General features: G+C 37.2%; 1 protein-coding gene across 6 annotated transcripts in view; it reads right to left on the bottom strand.

Annotated features, from left to right (window-relative positions):
- Positions 1 to 16,321: 16,321 nt before the first annotated feature.
- Positions 16,322 to 21,329, bottom strand: part of LOC105386056 (furin-like protease 1) — a 184,638-nt gene continuing 179,630 nt past the window's right edge. For all 6 annotated transcript variants that reach the window (XM_048628533.1, XM_048628536.1, XM_048628537.1 and 3 more), the window contains exons 14-15: positions 20,810 to 20,906; positions 16,322 to 17,112 (exon numbers count right to left, since the gene is read on the bottom strand). In XM_048628533.1, coding sequence (XP_048484490.1) covers positions 16,493 to 17,112; positions 20,810 to 20,906 — 717 coding nt within the window. In that variant the 3' untranslated portion in view covers positions 16,322 to 16,492. The remainder of the gene's footprint in view (positions 17,113 to 20,809; positions 20,907 to 21,329) is intronic.

Raw genomic sequence — 21,329 nt, 5'->3', positions numbered from 1 at the left:
GTTTCCCCTAAAACGTACCTAATAACCACGGTTGCCATGGCAACGAGTATTGGAAGTGCGGATTACCGATAGTAGTGTGGATCGACCAACAACCGTGAAATTAGACTTTTGTGATGAAAAAAACTTTTTTTTTCTCGCAATAATACAATACTCTGTGAGGATTATATTATTTAGTTGCGAGCTTACTTGCGACCCCAAACAAATAGGCCCGTTTGAACCTTTGATCCATTATGTTATTACCTAACTCTAGTGACGTCACGAGCAATGAAAAATTTCCGCTTACAAAATGTCGACAGCACACACAGTCGTTCCCTATTTTTTTAACCATTTAATTTAGAATTTGATTAAAATATTTACGTTTTAATTTGGTAATATTCTGATGCAGTCTACTTCAATATTATTATATAACTGCATTAAGCTGGTCTTTTCCGTTTAGTAGGTAATTTGGTACTATTGCCACTTGATTTTTTTCATTGCTCACAAGTTTATATCCTAGTAGACTATAAACTTAATACGTAACACTGTCCAAGATTAATGTAAAACTTTGTTCCACATTCGAGTGTGAAACAGTACGGTTACAATTACAGTGCAACAGAATAATGAATTGGACACTTAGGTATTATCGATTTTTATAAATATTTAGGTGACGCGCAGGTAAATGGATTACCTGAATTACAATGATTTTCACCGCCTGACAAACGTCTGTCAGTTAGTACAAGATGTATGTAAAATTTGATTTAAATACTTATTATGTAGTCTGAGCCTATCTGAAACCTAGTTAAACATTGTGAGATATGGCGTTTCGACTTTCTCCGTGTTCGGCATCATAAGGGTCACAGTGACAGTTAAATAAAGTCAATTTTTCTCTCCACCTTTATTTGCAAGGTGCGGGTGCCTATATAAATAGAGTGAGTCGCCCGCGCGCCTCAGTTGGTTTTTGATTTTTGAAGTGAACACTTCGGCAAAATGGCTCAATGTAGCCACGGTTCTCGTCGGCTTCGCTCCGACGGGGAAAAATATAATATTGAATTTGCGGAGTCCTCGCTGCCGGGAGCTGTAGCGTGATGCGGACCAGGCGGCGCGGGGCCTGCCGGCTGCTGCGCACGCAGCCATTGCTGAGGATTTCGCAACGAAGGTTTGAGTTGATAAGCCGTGAGTAAAATGCTATTATTTACTGCTTTTTAAAGCTCAGCCACTGGTCATAATGCTCCGGCGCTTGGGGTTTTTATCCCACGCAGTAGGGTCCGATTCAATAGTCGTGGTGATGATTGATCACATATTCCGGTCCTACTAGTGGCGCTTGAGCTAGATACTTACATTAATGACCGCTTTAAGTAAAGCATATGTTAATTTTATACAGGAAAAAATAATAAAAATATATTTTTCTACCCTCAATTTCTAATATTTTTAGAAAACAGTAGATAAAAACTTTGCTATTACAATAATGCACTTGATTATAGCTTATGTAAGGCTTTACAAACAGGAGCTTTCCAGGACCGTCATAGGATTTTTTACAGGAAGCACGTGGCTCCGAGTTTCAGTATGTTGGGACATTGTGGCATGTGCGGCGAGTAATGTGATCCGCCGGTACCTACCCGCTGAGGGTAGGCAGGCCGATTCGGTGAAATTGAAGTTTCGTGTAACCTGCACCCGGCCCTGTGCTCCTGCGCTGGCCGCCGTCTCGTGGCACCTGCATCGCAGCGTACACCCGGCCCTGCGCTCCTGCCCTGGCCACCGGTTCGTGCCACCTGCATCGCAGCATACACCCGGCCCTGTGCTCCTGCGCTGGCCGCCGTCTCGTGCCACCTGCATCGCAGCGTACACCCGGTCCTGGCCCTGGCCACCGGTTTGTGGTACCTGCATCGCTGCATAGACCCAGCCATGCACTCCTGCCCTGGCAGCTGTACACCCGGTCCTGGCCCTGGCCACCGGTTTGTGCTACCTGCATCGCTGCATAGACCCAGCCATGTACTCCTGCCCTGGCGGCTGTGTTGTCCCACCTGCATCGCTGCGCACACCTGGCACTCCTGTTCTGGTTGCCAGATCCAAACGCCCCCTGTCTGGGAAGAGATTTTATGCTCAGCGGAACCGCCTGCACTATTGCTAGCACGGTCATCATCATCATCAGCCATCATTATGAGTGACTTATTTAGAAGGTATCGAGTAACGTGCGCTATTCATCAGTGATTTTGGCATATGCAGACGAACGTTTACTGCCAAGGTTGGTCATGTTAGCCATACAAGGGCACACCAACGAAGCATGAGTAACCACCTGCAGTCGCCGTAGCCGCATCGGCATGGATGACGACAAATCGGGTAACGTGCACCGCTTCTAAAAGTGTTATAGCACTTCAATTTGATGCCTCCGCTGAGGTAGGGTATTCTATTAAAGCAGCTTTCTTCTGAACTCCCCAAAGTGACCTGTAGACTGCTCCTGGGGATAGTTGTGCAATCAATTTTTTATTTCGATGTCTCTGCTGAAGAAACTGTCTAATGCAGCTTTTGTTCTAAACTGCCTAAAGATCATTGGACTGCTCATGGGAATGGTGACGCACGGTAAGTACAGGAACGTTACTCTATACTGATGAGAAACGAACGAACGAGAGCTGTCGTGCAATCGGCACGTTTAATACATACAAACAGATAGAGCGGCTCGCGCCGCAGTGCACTGAAAGTTCGTTTTTCGTCATATAAAGTGACCCCCCAGACACTATCTTAAGTGTCATGACACATCGGCAGATTCCAGCTTTGAGTCTTTTCTTTTCTCGGCTGTGAGCAAAGTGAATCCCACCGGCGAGTGTTCAACCTAAAAGCACTGAGCTAATTCCTGATTTCGTGAAAGTCGCTGTTGCTATACCATACCGCTTCACAAGTTACCGAATTTATTATGATCCTACTGTCGGGTGATCATGATCGGAGTGTCATCGCGGTTTCTGAGTGGCACCATATTAGCTGTCTTCCTTATGTCCCAGTGGATTGTGAGTGTGTATAATCCGAGATCTTTGTTGAAAAATGCGTGAACCTCCTACGCAGCAGCTGTCTACTAGTTGTGTATCGAATAAATCGAGTAACGGTGCTCTTGCACGAGACGACTACCTTTTGGTAAAATTATAACTTCCACTATTCTGGGAACATGCATATACCTACTGTGTACTGTGTATCACATCACGTGTAGCCGCGGCCCTACTCAATGTACGGGGCTAGATAATAAACAATGGCAGTCGTCATTAAATTTCTATGAATTTCGAAGGTCATCATTTGGAGCACAATCCAAAGGGTGAAAGTACCTATTCATGCCTAAACGGCTTCTCTAATGAAAAGGTATTTTTAATTCGATTCTGGCGCAAATGTTTCATAACTATTTTTCAACACTGTATTTGCTGAAACTACTTAGACTGACTGGTTAAGATGCAGACGTGCCGTTTTCACAATTCCATTCTGAGTAATCCTCAACTGTTTTATGGATCTTTCAGTTAGTTACGTACCTAGTTACCTAGTAAAAAATTACTTGTGTCATGCTCGTACTCGCATCTCATTTAGGAGCTCTCTGGCCTCTAGCTGAAGGCTAGAACTGGTATATATATCTACTAAGCTAGTACAGAGTTATAACCGGGCAGCGGTGAAGTGGTAGCTGCTTGTTTTATTAGAGTTTGCGGAAAACTTTCTAAATAAGTAATAATTATTAGTGATAATATTAACTCTTCGCAGTTCTTTCAGAATGCAATACCAGGTCGCTGAAGTAGGTAACCTTCCTTAGCTGGACAACAACAAGCCTTTTTGTTTTAAAGAATGTCACAGTTATTGGCCGTTCCACTGTCATATCGATGTCCAAGGACTGTTTCTTGGGTATAGCTAACTACCTAAGTTTACCTATAGATAGCCGCAAGCTATCTGCTGTTGGCGAACTGTCAGTTCTGATTGATAAGTCAGGCTCGAGGTGGCTCGTCCAACTGTCCATGTTCCCGCCGCCATGATTGTTGCCTCCACAGATTAGAGAGTCTATGTTGGCTGTCGTTGCATCAGGTCTGATCAGGTACAACTAACATCTTTACGTACCATCTTTATTTAATCGAGCTATTTTATTTTGTTTTATCCAGGTTGACTTGATGGTTTCAAAATCGAACCTACAACAATGTAAGTAGGTACCTACCTACGTACCTTTAAAGTTGCAATAAGGCGAAGCCTTAAGGTTTTGGCCGAGACCTGCCCTTAGTGTTGACGAACATACCTAAAGGTGACCTTGTTAATGTTTTTCATATGAAGTACTGAACATTTTACTTATCCTGGTGGCATGACTGATCATTTACTTACCCAGTTAAGACATGTTAGCCGGGTTTAATTTATCAACTATTATAATTGTTATTGTTGTGTTAATCAATCTTTATTAATTGATGTCATCTACCAAGGAATGCTGCCAGAGCTCATAATATTCACACATGATGATACAGAATGATAGTAGCCCACAAAATCGGTGCAAAGGCTTATAAAATAACTTTCCTTCCTAGTAGGACTGCACAGGAACTCGTTAACCGCCGAGCTAGTTAGAATACAAAATTAGACTGTGTGTTACTTGTCAATCTAGAATATGAATATAGTGACCTGCATCATGTTTTGAAAAACTGAATACTTAGTTATCCGCCAGTGTCACAGCCTTCATCTAATCTTTTCCAGTAGCTGATGAGGCTGAGATATTTAGTAAAATTATCTTCCCTTCAAGCACCACTCCTCGTTCTAATGACTAGATGCCGTGCCAGGTGTTGCAGGCCGTGTCCTCGTACAGGGCTGACTGAGCAGGTCCTCGAGGCTCCAGGGTCGGCTGCTGCATTTCTGAGGTCAGTCCAGAATTACATACCCTAGTCAGCATGTGCTGACCTGAGCCCCAGCGGCCTGGATCGATATTCTACATTTTACAGCTTTTAAATATTGTTGCAAAGTATTTCACTGGTTCCATCCATTCGGCTAGTGTATGTTAAAAATATTGCCTTGACAATAACAAGATTTTGATCAATAATTACTTATAAGTATTGCTTTCGAAGAGGCACTGTGTGTATCCATATGTATAAATACCTACCTATAGGTATAGGTACATACCTTCCATAACTTTCTGACAAGTCAGGAATAATACGGAAGTACTTAAGTCTTATGTATACATATACCTTTCTTTTTAGTATATCTATTACCTAGAAATCTATGCATTATAAATTTATAGATTCAAATATTTATCCACTGATATACTCATCAGTAGCTTATGGGTCACAGTTGGTTTTCTCTCCACCATGCGATAATAAACACATCTCACAATGTTTAACTAGGTTTCAGATAGGCTCAGACTACATAATAGACGCATTTTTCCTGAAATAAAAATGACATATTATGTATCTAGCCTATCTGAAACCTAGTCATTTCTGCATGGTGATATTACAACTGAGGCGCGCGGGCGACTCACTCTATTTATATAGGCACCCGCACCTTGCAAATAAAGGTGGAGAGAAAAATTGACTTTATTTAACTGTCACTGTGACCCTTATGATGCCGAACACGGAGAAAGTCGAAACGCCATATCTCACAATGTTTAACTAGGTTTCAGATAGGCTAGATACATAATATGTCATTTTTATTTCAGGAAAAATGCGTCTATTTAAATTAGTGTCAATTGATATACAGATACGTTTTTAAATTACTTTACCAAACGTACCCTTATAAAGTAAATCAAGTGCTGACACTGACAATAACTACTTCGGGATTGGATGACCTTGTTTATTTGAACTGTTGCGATGCATCGGCAGCACCTTAACCAAAAGATTCACTCTCCAGTCTCCATGTATTATATCCCAAAGGCGATACAATAACGTGACTATGACGCTTCATCTACTGTATCGTTTTACGTTTGTACACAGAAAGTTCTCATGCACTTTACAAGAACATTCTCGTATCTCAAAGCGAACTTCGGCAAACTTGCTCTCGCCTTTTCATTCGGTGAATGGGTTAAAGTAATTATCACGTATTAATTTGTAAATCCTGCTTTAGTTCCGCTACTACTTACTTTGCCTGCAAACACTACTTAGCCCCGATAAAAGGTAAAATGTAAGGTTGTCTGGAAGAAATCGCTTTAAGCTATAAGACCGCCATTTGTACATATGTGTTAGATTAAGGGTCTGTTTCACAATGTCTGGTTAGTGGCTACCTGACGGATAAAATACATGCTGTCACTCTCTGTTATTATTTTTTAGACAGTGACAGCATGTATTTTATCCGACAGGTAGCGACTAACCAGACATTGTGAAACAGGGGCTAAGTTTTGTAATGTTGTCCATATTTTTGTGTACAAATAAAGAATACCTTATCTTATCTTATCTTAAATTAAAAGGCGCTGTATACAATTGTTATTAGTAGTATTACCCAACAAACAATCTACTCTTATAAAATTATATGTATAAGGTCTAATCTCTTATAGTTGTTTTAAAATAGCTTTCATTATAACAATGTTCCTTATAATCGCATGACATAAGAAGATTTGGCTAATATTACCTTTATTCTTATAATTTGGTTGGGTTAACCATAACAAGTCCAAATTACATGGTTACAATAAGGATTGAAAATGTGTTATACTTGTAAGAGCATTTACAATGCTTTTAAGCCATATAATATTCACTAGATGGTCCCGTAAATGATTTTATGGAACATGACTATGTCTAATCAGTGAGGAAGATTATAACAGTACTTAGCGGTAGTGAACTAGATATTATACATTTATGTAGGTGAATGAGATGGATTTGGATATTCATGGGGATATCAACTTTGGCCATTTCTGTCTGAAATTAAAAATGTATCGAAATATTTATGTACTCAACGTGGTGGGAATCTATGAAAGAAAATCTAATAAAACAAATATTTGAGAATCACGTTTTTTTTTCGTCACCATATTGTCGATTATCAGTAGAAGCATTAATCAATACGAGGGCTGATTCAATGTTTACAAAAGGGTGTTTTAAGGGCCCTCTGATGACGATTGTGTGGTCTCCGATTTCTCAATTGCTTGGAACTGCAGATAGTTTTGATTTCCCCTTTTCAAATGTTTTTACTATTTTGTACGGCATTATTAAAAAATCTGAAAAAAGTAATAAAGTAAAGTATAATTTATTTCTGACGACCATTGCAATACTACCTAAAAAGTAATAAGTATAGGTAATAATTATTAATATAGCTACGGTAGGCATAATACTTGCGTCAAAGGAACCCTAACGGCGATAAAACGGCGCTAAAATGGCGATAGCTTATGAAACAAGTGTTGCCATTACAGAGCTTATAATCTTATAGATTTCTTATAGACGATGTGCGACTGCTGTTACCCTTGTAAAAGCGTTATAAAGAAACATGACTCAATAATTATTCACATTTTTACCGTAAAACTACTCAAATTCAAGGGCCCGTTGATATAATTACACTTTTTGTACCTCATTTTACCATACGTTTGAATTCCCACACAGTTTTCACATAAATGAGCAGAATATACAGGGTGTCCCAAAAGTCAACGTCATCCCTTAAAGGGCTGATAGGTCAGCTCATGAGAGGCCAGAAAATCACAATATGACCTTAGTAAAAACTCGATAATTTTCGAGATATTGACACTTTTATAATTTTGCTGAAAATCGACACCTTGGATCAGTTTTTTGCGTGCCACCGGTACAAAAATCCATATTGTTAAAATTTGTTTTGTGTAGTATCACCCTGTATAGCCCTGCTATTGAGCGCAGTCAAAAAAAATATCGATTAATGCTGTATGTTTAAAAAAAACACGGTTTTCAAAGTCATAAAAGGTAATCGTATTTTTTTATAAACAACTTTGACTCTACATACTGTAAAAAACATACACCACGCAAACCTGGCACCTTATTTGAAAAGATTGCTCATTTAATGCAGTTTCCAAAATGGTATGAAACGTTGCTATTGTTTCAATTAACAAAAAAGTTATTGCTATTTTAGTACAAAACGACCTCGATGTAAAATTGTTTGAAGGAAATTTATCTGACTGAATTTATTAAGGGTAAGTCATGTTGGAATGAGTAAAAGTAAAATAGGTGGTGGGGTCAGCCATGGCAACATAGATGACGCAAAAATAGCTAAGAAAAAACTTACCAAACTCTTATAAAACATATTTTGCGTTTTTTACACCTTATTTAAAAAAAACAAACATTTATTGACTTTTATTCTTATTTCTCAAAATTATAACACCACATTATTATATTTAGTACATAATCAGCAAAAAATAATACTCATTAATGGTCATAATCATAATTTTTAGAGTTTGGCTTTGTTTAACAATAACTTTAAAATAAATAACAAGTAATTAGAGGTAATGTTAATGACAAACTGATCTGTCCCTTTTTTAGATACTGTGGGTGTACAATGAACATGTGTAAGCGTTTTACTTGTACAATATCACACATTAGCACTACTCAGGAATGTACGTTACCATGCGCTACATTTATGGGGAATGTGGAGTTGCTATAGTCCACTTTTTTCGAGAAAGATACTCATATTACTTTTTTTTAAATTCTGTGACAACGTTGTCTCTTTTCCCACTCCCGGCCACACCACCTATTTTACTTTTACTCATTCCAACATGACCTACCCTTAATAAATTCAGTCAGATAAATTTCCTTCAAACAATTTTACATCGAGGTCGTTTTGTACTAACATAGCAATAACTTTTTTGTTAATTGAAACAATAGCAACGTTTCATACCATTTTGGAAACTGCATTAAATGAGCAATCTTTTCAAATAAGGTGCCAGGTTTGCGTGGTATATTTTTTTTAAAGTATGTAGAGTCAAAGTTGTTTATAAAAAAATACGATTACCTTTTATGACTTTGAAAACCGTGTTTTTTTTTAAACATACAGCATTACTCGATATTTTTTTTGACTGCGATCAATAGCAGGGCTATACAGGGTGATACTACACAAAACAAATTCTAACAATATGGATTTTTGTACCGGTGGCACGCAAAAAACTGATCCAAGGTGTCGATTTTCAGCAAATTTATAAAAGTGTCAATATCTCGAAAATTATCGAGTTTTTACTAAGGTCATATTGTGATTTTCTGGCCTCTCATGAGCTGACCTATCAGCCCTTTAAGGGATGACGTTGACTTTTGGGACACCCTGTATACTCTCTAAAAAATAAATTAAATAAATTATAAGTACTTGGTTCTTGTCATCTGTCTTTATAATACTTGTTGAAGCTGTCAAACTGTCAAACATCACCTGTAGAATCTCATACACTGATTAGCTATCTAATAGAATTTATCTTACCGCTATAAGTTTTACTCCCTTGTTGCTCGCCATAATAAAACACGTATAAGGTTGGTTGGCTTTATTAACGCTTTTCAACATGTCTCTTACAAGTTTATTGGCTTCCTATGAGCAATCCTTTTGCTTTTATTAGTTTGACTCTCTTGTTGCTTGCTATAATAAAGCACGTATAAGAAAAATAAGCTAACAATAAAACAATTATAAGAGGGCTTTGAGGTTATTGTCCTTGTAATTTGTGCCCAAACGCACGCTTATTAGCGATAATACGGCTTTTATAAGTAAATTATTTTTGGCAATATAAGCCACTATGAGAGTATTTTTTGTTTGTTGGGTAGGTACCTATATTTTAAATAACTATCTTCTGAAGTAGAAGAAGGGTGCTTCCTGTAGTGACGTATCAATTATTGTTCCTTGTACTTACCTATATTCGTCTGGCGCACTCTGGCCACTTGGGCAGTGAGGATAATCCTCTCACTACGGTGAAAAGTGTTTGTCACCAACACAGCAATAAATGCTTAGGGCCACTTGCAGAAACATAATAATATTAAATCTAGATTTTGTGTTAAATCTCGATTTAGTGTCAAATTTTATATGGACTGACGTTTCTTAAATCGACATTTGACACTAAGGGGCACTTGCAATAACATATTAAATCTAGATTTAGTGTTAAATCTCGATTTAGTGTCAAATTTTATATGGACTGACGTTTCTTAAATCGACATTTGACACTAAATCTAACTTATGTGTAATTATTCTGTATGTAGATGTAGATACATAAGATATGTATATTATGTATCGTTCCGTATGCTGCACATTTGCGCTAACATCGCGACGGGGAAATATGAATAACATCGTCACAATTCCCACTGCACACATGTATTGAAATCAGGGTTGACAAGTGTAGCTAAGGAATTATAAACACTCACGAGCAATAAAAAAGTTCGGCTTACAAAATGTGACTCCTAATGAGCCATTTTTTTACATTTAATATGGACATTGATCAAAATATTTACGTTATTAGTTGGTAATATTCTGTTCAATAATGCTGACTCTTATTTTATTTATTTATTTAATACTAGCTGTTCCCGCGCGCTTCGCTTCGCCTTAAAAAGTTTTCCCGTGGGAATTCCGGGATAAAAAGTAGCCTATGTTCTTTCTCAGGGTCTAGACCGTATGTATACCAAATTTCATTCAAATCCGTTCAGTAGTTTTGGCGTGAAAGAGTAACAGACAGACAGACAGACACAGTTACTTTCGCATTTATAATATTAGTTAGGATAATAGGTTATCATTTTAGGTGCTATTGTCACTGAAACATTTTCATTGCTCGTGAGTGTATGTAGCGTAGCTCCCGGATAAAGCCCGTCAGTCCAGCTGCTAAAATACGGCGACACCAACTTAAATCCAGTCGGTACACTACCTAAACCCATTCACGGCGTGTAACCAAAACTCAGGGCTGTCAAAACTAATCTCAATGAAGCTAATTACAGTGCGCAATTACAGTTTCATGGCAATTAATCCACACGTCGCGTCTGAAATCCCAGGTTAATATTGCGGGTAAATCCGGCTGTGGCGGCCCTCGTGACGAATGCACTGAGGGTTACTCTATACTGAAGAAAAACGAACGAATGAAAACTGTCGTGTAATCGGCACGTATAATACAAGGAGATAAAGTCGTCAGCAGCGGCGCAGCGGCGCTCCGAAACATCCTTTTTCGTATAATAGAATGACCCCCTGGGCCGTGCTGCTGCAGTCCACTCACTATACAGGTGGAAAAGTGATATAGTAAGCCGAAAAGAAATGACTCTGGAGGTCATTGTAAACGACTTTTATTCTACAACTCTTGAAAATTCCTCTGTCTCCCCCTTTTTGATTAGAGTAGCACTTTTGCAACCTAGTGTATAAAAACTTAAGACCTTTTCTACTAGTGGCCAAATGTCGAATTCAAATTATAGATAAACATTTTTAAAGTGACTGTACAGTTTAGGCCACTCTGCCACAGCAGATATGTCTGATAACCCACCGTGTTTTATTACAGTGGCTTTAGCCAGTAGGCGAACTACGATGACTCAACTGCACTTGCTACAATATTGCTCAGAAAACTACAAGTAAACTGTTGACATTTATACCAATATATCGCGCAGGAACGCGACGGTCTCTCACTTCTAAATGCTCTTCCACTCCATTCGTTTCGGCAATGAATTGGTAGTGCAGTTTTTAATGGCCGAAGGAATATGGAAACATTTCCTATTTCCTACTCTTTTCAAATGGAAACTGGGTCGATCATTCGCAGCATGGGTGCTGAAACTTTACGGATGCGAGATATAGTTTTCTATACTATCACCGCCTCTATTTTTATTAACCTACGGGACAATTCTCACCCACCCGCCTATTCTGACGCGCTGTTAAAGGTACTTCATATTGCAGACGGCGACGTTATTAAGCTAGCCTTTTCCGTTTATAAGTAGGTAATTTAGTGCTTTATCACTGAAACTTTTTCATTGTTCGCGTGTGTATAAAACTACTCATTCTAATAAGATTAATCCAAAATATGAAAATCCTCATTGGCCATGCATTGGGCATCAATTTGAACCTCGCCACGTCTCGTCTTCCCAGTGGACGGACCATAAATATCCAGATTTCGGAACGCTAGAAGCTGCCAATTTTTAAATTGCTTACTTCGCCAAAGCTGGAGTGTTGACAGCCCCTCGGAGAATCTATGACTTGTGATGTGGTATATTTTTTGGCACGACTTGCATTGAGTTCTGAACTTTATTTACTTAGGTATTTTCTTGGAATAAAAATGTCTAAAGAAATAAAATCAATAATTAGATTGGAACCTATTTTTCTTACCATACACATCTACTAATAATAATAACCTCCTCCTCCGATAGCCGAATTTCGACTACAGCGGCCAATCTCAATTGAGATCAGCCATCTACGCAGGAGTAGATTATAGTGCCCAAGTGTGTGCGCAGTACACAGGAGCACTCTCTGTTCCATCACTCTCATAACCCAATGGGACGGATTGACCGACACGACTGGAGAGAGCTAGTCGCAGGACCGACTGCTTTACATGCCCATCCGACAGCATGGATCGTTTCACTGTTTCGGACATCAGGTGATCAGCCTTCTATGTCCTAACCAAACTTAGAACCACAATTTAGAAACACAAATTGATGGCCCCACCCGGAAATCGCACCCGGGACCCCTGGGTCATGAAGCGAAGCTTCTACCACTAGACCACAGAGGCAGTTAGACACATCTACTATAACGTTAGCATCAGTTACGTAGGATGCCGAAAGGTGGACGCTTACCTTAAAAGAGCGGAAATGCCCTAAATCAATGAACTTAGGTATAGTTCGTTGACCAAAATACTTTGTAGGTAATACAAATTAATGTATTTTCTTTCTTTTCTTCAGATCTTTAGGTAGGCTGAGATATAGCCTCGATAAGACTGGTTGCTAGAGTAGGTGACACATACTTTTAGTTCAAAAGCGAACTTTTGTTTCAGAATGGTTGTAAATCCTAGAGTTTGCGACGTGTTCAGCATTATAAAGATTCTATTTGAGTTGAAGAGGTGTGCTGACGCCAGAATTCACTCTGACTATGAAAAAAGTATTTCTGCATCATCAATAATGTGGTGGCGTATCCATATAAGTAGGTAAGTAATATTATATAGGTAGCCAGCTAATATGATAAACCTAATAGGTATGTACCTACCTAGAGATTCACAACAATCATATTTATAGCATTTACCACTTACCGTAATTATGAGTCCGTGTACCTATGCAGACGACACGCGCCCGCTAAGGGCACGGCCCGCTCGTCAGCATCCGCGTCTAGCACGCTTTTGAATTATCTTTCATACATGTTTGAGTATAATATCAATAAACCACCCTGTACAATAGTTAGCTATAAATAGTTCTTTGTTGTTCAGCATGGCACGTGTATGTATAGCATATCAGTCAGCTGAATGAAGTGTGGAGGCGTACAAAGAATAGCGTGAAAATGTTTTCTCAGAACTACCACTACCTATTTCAGGAAAAGTTTCACGAACAAATGTCGCAAATATTTAAAAAACGATGAAGTGGACCAGGTTCTACAACATTACCTATCTGCTTATTGTTAGAGCTTCTTTTTACTTATTATTAGTTCTAGGTATATCAACTTAACCACACCATTTCCATTTCTAATTTTATTCCGAAGCCGAAAACAAATGAACCAAATCTAGCTTAAAATTACGAAATTCCCCATGACAACCGTTGCGAAAATAATGATGACAAAATTCTATTGCAACAAGAGAACGTTTTCTTATTAACGTTTAGAAATACTTGGGGGCCTCACCTCCCCTCGGAAATTCGCATTTTTGCGATATTACCACATTATAGGGGTCGGCGGGACACGGGGGCAGGGCTTGGAGCCCCGCCGCACACGGCATTTGGAAGAAGTGATATCAGACGTTTAATATAAGTTTTGTAGCATGTGACGTATTACGATAAGATTACGATGCATTCCATAAATATTTGTAATACTATCTTTAAACAACATACGTCTCAAGTCGCATACCTTCTATGTAATAGATAGCCAAACTAGACTTTATTGACATGTTTACGTCATAGCGCATTCCAGAAACTTCATAAATAAATATGTTAATATTTTACTGAATAAAGAGAGTTCTATACAGTAAGACACGACGCGTTATTCATTTCACTACTCCAAGCGCCCAACATCTGTAACTACTATCATTCCTACCTAATATGGTTTGTCGAAGACTCCTCATTTTAAATGCACCATCAGTTCTTTATCATCCGTACCGCACCACAAACCACAACCGTGACAGTAGCAATTAACAATCCATATGCAGCGTCGCACGCCTGTCAAATATCTTTCAAATTTATACAAGTTACGTCATATTTGACAATTGACACTGACAATTGATTGTTAATTGCTAATTTTCGGTGGTGGTTACCCACTGAACATATGCCTCTCCCAAGGTTGTGCACGCACAACATAAATGAGTGGTCTACTCAGAATTTCCTTCCCACTGGTATTCAACGTTTTCTGTTCATACAGTACATACAGTTCAAACAGGTTAGTGCCTATCAATACTTTTTATAAAAAAATATTTTTTTTCTCCCCATTTTTTGTGCTATTAGCCGACTCTACCATTATTCGATACATTAACAGTATTGATCGATACTTCAAAAGTGCTTATTTTTAGGCAATGGCCCCCTTTGATATCCGGAATAAATTGTGCCCCAATTGAAAGAGGGCAGAATTTTCTGAATAAAAATAAATTGATTTTAAAAACAACATAATACACTCGTTCCACTTACAAAATGTCGACACCAAATGACCCTATTTTTCACCAAAATCCCCTACATTTAACATTAAAACTCGCATTGCATAACTTTTGAACGGCTAAGCCGATTTTCATAAAATGGGGCTAAGAACCTAAGAACACTCGAAATTACAATACCTGTGAGTTCTGTGACCCAAAAACAACTCATTCAAAATCGGTAAAGCCGTTTGGGAGCTACGCTAATCTACCACAGACACATACACACACATATTATATGCACCTACACGTTAAATTTATAACACTCCTCTTTAATCATAGGTTTAAAAGGGCTTAATGAATAATGAAACAACGATAAAAATAGGAACTCGTTTATTTACATTGCAAATATTTACACACACATCCATACACACTCCCAGCACTTACTGCAACATGGCAAATGAGCATTCGAGTAAACAATAATTATGATTGCAAATGAATCGGAAACACATTTAAAGGAAATTGTAGAAACATTTCTTTTTTAATCAACTTATTTGTTCAAGGAATATTGAAAAAAAATCTATCCCCGTTATTGTAAATAATTTATCTACTAATGAGTAAAATATGTGATGAGTTAAAAATGAAAAGTAACAGATTTTTTATTTTTGACACACAAAACGTATCCGTTTGTTGAGTAAAAGTTACCTATCGCGTCGTTATTTTGATATAAAAATACACATTATTTGTTTATAACTTGCATTGAGTATCACCAACTTTGATTATTTACTAACTTAAAAATATTATGACTTCTGGATCAATAACTTACAAAGGTACATTTACTAGCTAAAGAGAGTTAATTATTTTGTTTGAAGACTTCCTTTTTAATTAAAGAATAAAGTAAGTACCTACTGAAGCGTCTGGTAATACTGAAAGGAGAAAAAAATTTATAGATGTTGTTCAAAGCACAGGTTGTAAGTAGATAGCATTGCATTATCATAATGAAAACTTTAAGCTGAACAAAGTGTTGACTCAACATCCAAAAAGTCGTGACTCAACTCGTCATTGTTAACCACATATTAGTACAAATTTAACATAACTGAAAAAAACACCGTACGTTTTTATACAGGGAATCCATATTTTTTGGTCTTGGAAATTTATTTAAGAATAACGAGGTGAGTCACCCCAGTCCGGCTGACTATAGAAATTTTGGAAGACCCTGTTTATCTCAACGTGCAGTTTTAATTTTTGCTCGATTACTCTCAGTTGGGGTAAAAAAATTGTAAGGTCTCCAAAGTGTTAAGTTGTACTGCGTTGTCCGAACACAGGATCTTAGAGAAAACCCAAACTATCACCACTATACTATACGGTCGTCTAAAGAAATACCTACATCTTTAAGAACAAAGAACTATTAGTTTGTTCGATGAAATATGACTTTATAACTTCAAGTTATGGAAGGAATTTAGGGTGAAAATATCATAAGGCTTGAAGATTTATGAGGCATCGTTATCTCTTTTATAGATTTTATCATGTTGGTAACTAAGTTGAAGGTTGCTTACTTCTGTTTCGTAGTAACATCAAAAATAAGGAATATTAAAGGTTTAGGAAATTAGAAGTATCTAGGCAGAAAGGTGTAAAAATAAAATGTATAATAAAACTACAATTAAAATTAATGGAATGTCGGAAATCAGAAGATGAATCGAAAGAAAAAAAGCAATGGATATTCTTTGGATTCATCAAAACTTATCAACTAAATCTATACCTATACTTAAAAGTTGCTACTTTAGTCATTTGAAAAATAAACAGTCGCACAATATCACAAGACGAGCCCTGAATTTGTTAATCACTAACACAAGTTTGATCGATCAATTTATAATAGTTTGGACGAAAAGTCATTAGATGCTATAAGTTTAAATCATCATCCTCAGATTCATCATCGCTAGACTCACCCAGCGCTTTATGAATCTCATCCTCGACTTCCATCGCTGATATAGACTTGTCATCTGGCGCCACTTTATGGTACATCATCAAGTTAGAGTCATACTTACCGCGACAACAACCAAACTTTTTGAAGACAACCGTCAGCAGGCAGTACAAAGAAATGCAACTGGCAACAAACAGAGCTATAGACAGAAATACGTTCATTTTGTAATGCCAATTGGCTTCAGTGATCTGAGGGACGACTGCGCTTGGATAGCAGTAGAGCTTTAACTCTGTATCAGTTTGGTTCACCAGTTGAGCGTCTTCAGGACAGGTCTGGCAGTGATAGTTCTGGGGGCCGGTGCAGGCCGCACAGGTGTAATGGCAAGGGAGACAGATCAGAGGAGACTTGACTTGTCCTTGTTCCATGTCGTCTGCTTCGGTCTTGCTCAAGGGGAACCTCTTCTTTTTGGGCCCAACCTCGAGATACGTGAAGTTTCGTCGCCTCGAGCTTCGTTCCGTCAACACCTCGCTGGCGTAGGTCCCTTCTGGACATTTTCTGTAGCACCGCCCTCCGAATAAGTGCATACCCTTGGAGCATTCTAAAAAAGAACATTGATATTTAAAAAGGAGTTTATGATTTGGATCCACCACCACCAGCACCGTATGCAGCCTCCATGCAGGTTCAGTTCCAGCCAACCAGAGATGCGGAAGATGAGCTGCTGAATGAAGAGTATGGTTTTATCTTACTCTTGGCCGCGTCTGCTGTCAATGAGATTTAAAGGAAAGGACTGAATTTTATGAGAATCGAATTCGAAGCTTAGACAAAACAATAGCCCCCTTATTCATAAAAAAGTTACTGAACGGATTAACTATTGAACTGTTCTGTCCCTCTCTGACAGAGAACAATTTGTTCTTTGACAGAGAGTGACAAAACAGTTCAATAGCTAATCCGTTCAGTAACTTTTTTATGAATAAGGGGGTTAGTATATAGAATTAGATTAAAAAAAAAATATATATATTATTTTTAAACACTGTTGTTTTCTGAATTGTTCTTTTATAATTAAATAAAATTTATAGGATTTTGGCTCCTACATTACTAAGTTTGCTATTATTTGTAGCATAGCTCTAGTCTTGACCTTTATGATTTGAGGTATAAAAGAGGAGTCAAAGGTGAAGAAAACAGAGCCTTGTCGCTGATCTCTAATAATAACAAAGTATTTAAAAACTTTGTGTAAAAAAACTATCGCCAACACAGACAGACGTGCACGTACTAAGTTAACAAAATAATCACTAAGTTGAGATCAGAAAGAAGTCATGCAGTCAATTTCAATTGAGATAACGGTTAGTAACTTTTTATTAGATATTAAGCGAAGCAGGTTAGAAGCAAAAGCTTGCTGGCATGCAGAATTAAAAATAAAAAAGCAACATAGAGTTAACAACACATTGCAACTTAAAAACTAGACACGACAAAAAATTGCGACTAACTGCTGTTTAGTTTAACTTTATTTATATGACTAAAAAAGATCAGTGACAAGACCCCTACAAAATGAAATACGGAGTAAATTTTGTAATAAAAGATTGGTTTTATTATTTTTCGTTTCACATAGGTTCAATATATACAAATTATGAGTCAACATTTACACTTTAATAAATAGGTACATCATTGGGTTGCGTTAGGTACTAGGTAACTGAACTAAGGTTTTTAAGGATTCCTTTCCTTCAAATGGTAGGTAAAAATATTTAATGAATAATTATTATGTACAAGCAGTACGTAATCTACCTAAATATATTACCTATAACGAACACACATTATATCTTATAATTAGCTTATCTTATGTAATAATGAGAATGAAATTATGGATAATTTGTTTGATATTAATTTCAAAGGACAAACCTTGCAGGACCCAGATTTATTTATTTATTTTAGGGTTGAGTTACCAGTTTATGTCTCGAAAGCATAATATGACAGATATCCTACTTGTTGTAGTGTAGAGGTAAATTCACAATTTAAATATTATTCAAAAAAAATTGCGACGCTGCTAAAAACCGATACAATGTTCTGCTTATGGTACTGTGGACATCATTATGATCATTTACCACATTTTGGGCCTGTCTCATAATGTCTGGATGATAGCTACGTGTGGGATAAAATGTATGCTGTCACTCTCTGTAATTATGTTTAAGACAGTGACGGCATGTCTTTTATCTCACAGGTAGCCGTTATCCAGACATTGTAAAACAGGGCCTTAAACTTATGCATTTCCAAATAATATTTACCTACCATTTGATGGAAGCTTGACCATTCAGTCATTTAATTTATTAAATACCTATTTCATTACCGTGAGCAAATTTGTACAAGTCTCCAAATTGTTATCCCGAAACATAATTTTATTATTATTTATTTATACACTTACTATTATTATTATGACTATTCTAGATGGATTGGCAACCTTCTCTAACATCACAACCACATTATGAATTGTGTTAAATATAAGTACACGCTATTACAATTATAATAAGATACATTTTACTAGTAAATTATGACCTTATGGGTTTAGTGGCACAGACAAAGGAAGGATTACTAAACTTCTTTAGTAAGGAAATGAGAACAGTTAACAATAAATATATATTTACCTTTAAATTATGACAATAAATTATTTATATTAAACAATGATTTATATTTGTAATAAAATTTTCGTAAATCAAGTTCGGTAAGTAGATGAATTTATAATAGGCCGAAAATCAGTAAATTAAAACATTGAACTTATATTAACAGATATGTATATTCGTATTTTTTTCTAACTAACTACCACACACTTTTCTCATGACATTTCTAGGTTTTTTAAGATAATAAATAAATGAAGACAAAGTGATGTACGAAACAAGATACAATAGGTAAAACAAATTCATTTTAAGGTCTTTCAGAAATTTAAAAAATGACATATAATATAATTTACGCGCATGTGTGTTATACTTTGAGTGGACGTACTTACAATTTTCGAGACATAATGTTAAAAAAGAAACTTACCTACAATTCTATATCATAGGTAATTGCACTTGATTTTCTAGCTTCATTGAACATTACAATAGGGTTCTGTTTTGATTAGGCATATTTACAATTCATTAAGTAAGGGTTTATAAATTAAGGGTAGTGACTTGGCAAATATTCACCTAACTAGGGTACGATGTCTCTAAAAATATAAGTACTTTCGAAGTAAGTAATAAAAACATAATTTGTAAAACGATTAAGTACCCTACACCATACATATTCTATTGCAAACAAATCCAGACTCTCTTATTGTATTAAATAAATAACAGTTAAAATTTTTTTCTGCTAAAAGCTGCGTTTACGTTATTAATTGTGATAACTACAGTAAAAAAACTTAATAAGAATAATATAGGTATGAAAAGGGAGAGAAAACCTTTTCAATTAAAATTAAGAATAATTATTGGATAACAGTTGTACTTATTCTTAATACACGATAACCTCATTTAAAATTAACTACATACGTACAGGGATGGTCCGAAAATAATGTAAGTGACAAATTATTTAATTTTTTGTAGTATCAGAGTAAGGGCGAAGTCCCGCACATATAAAAAAATACCGTAATAGATAATGCAAGTTTTTTTATCGGTACGTTTTGTGCAATTTCAGAACGTGCGCGTAATAGACTCATTCACCCCAATAATTATATAAGTAACTAACAGACACTTACTGTATCTACGGAATTTAAAATTTCCAATCACATACAAAATAAATGTTTTTTACACAGCTCACACAAACTGATTGAACTCACATTCATATTCAGTCGGGTCAGACTCAATTTCTGACAATACCCCATCCAAACCCTTACACCAAATACATCTACGTAATTTAAAAATCAAATCGAATAGCGTCGCCGATCAGTCACTAACATTACATTAGTCATTACCTTCGGACGTACCCTTGAATCACAATAGTAGGTAGACCCTGTTGCGTAAGAATGCCCGTCATGCAAGCAAGAACTAACAATAATCAGTTGTGTTATAAGTTTAGAAACGCGCACTCTCACGCAACAGGGTGTTTTGACCATAGATACTAGAGAACCGCCACCGGTTTAGGCGACCTGTTCAATGGGGTTAAGCATGGCGCTCTGGCTGGCCTTGAACACCTCGGGGTACTTAAGCTAGCAGTTAGTTCACAGTCGCGTTTTCTTACTTTAAACTGTGGCTGTCTGCGTTCCGCGCCCGCCGCTCTGATTGGTCGGCTGCGCAACGCGTCGGCCATAGATATGAGAAGCAGTAGAAGTGACAAACCTAGGCAGTGGAGGGGAGACTGCGGCGAGTGTGTGGAGCAGCCGGAAGATGTGGACGCTTCGCTCTCGGCCGCTTTTGACAAGCCGCTGTCACGGACCTGGTGAAATGAGAGATGGTGAGAATTGTGACTCAAATTGACAGTGTGTAGAGATGGTTTCGGTCGATAAGCTTTAATTTTGATGAATGTCCACTGGTTTCGTAATGTTTAACGTTTAGTGCCAATTTCTCCATTGTCGGTTATCTAACCGACAGGGATTTATTTATAAATTAAACGTCATCTCCATATAAAATTCATGACAGATGTGTCAAAAGTTAACCACTACTCCCTGGTTATCCTCTAACCGAGAATGGAGAAATTGGCACTTAAGGTTAAGGAAATCTATATATCTAAATAAAAGTAAAAAATACATAAACATTGAACAGAGCTATTAAATAAAAGATCTCAACTAGAGTACATAGAAAATTCTAGTTTAATCAAAGAAGTGCACCGCTTAACACTATTTCACAGTTTACGAGTCAG

This window comes from Plutella xylostella, chromosome 21 (assembly GCF_932276165.1).
Source record: "Plutella xylostella chromosome 21, ilPluXylo3.1, whole genome shotgun sequence".
NCBI lineage: Eukaryota > Metazoa > Arthropoda > Insecta > Lepidoptera > Plutellidae > Plutella > Plutella xylostella.
Note: the sequence above shows the minus strand (reverse complement) of the source record. Positions and strands in the feature narration are given on the sequence as shown.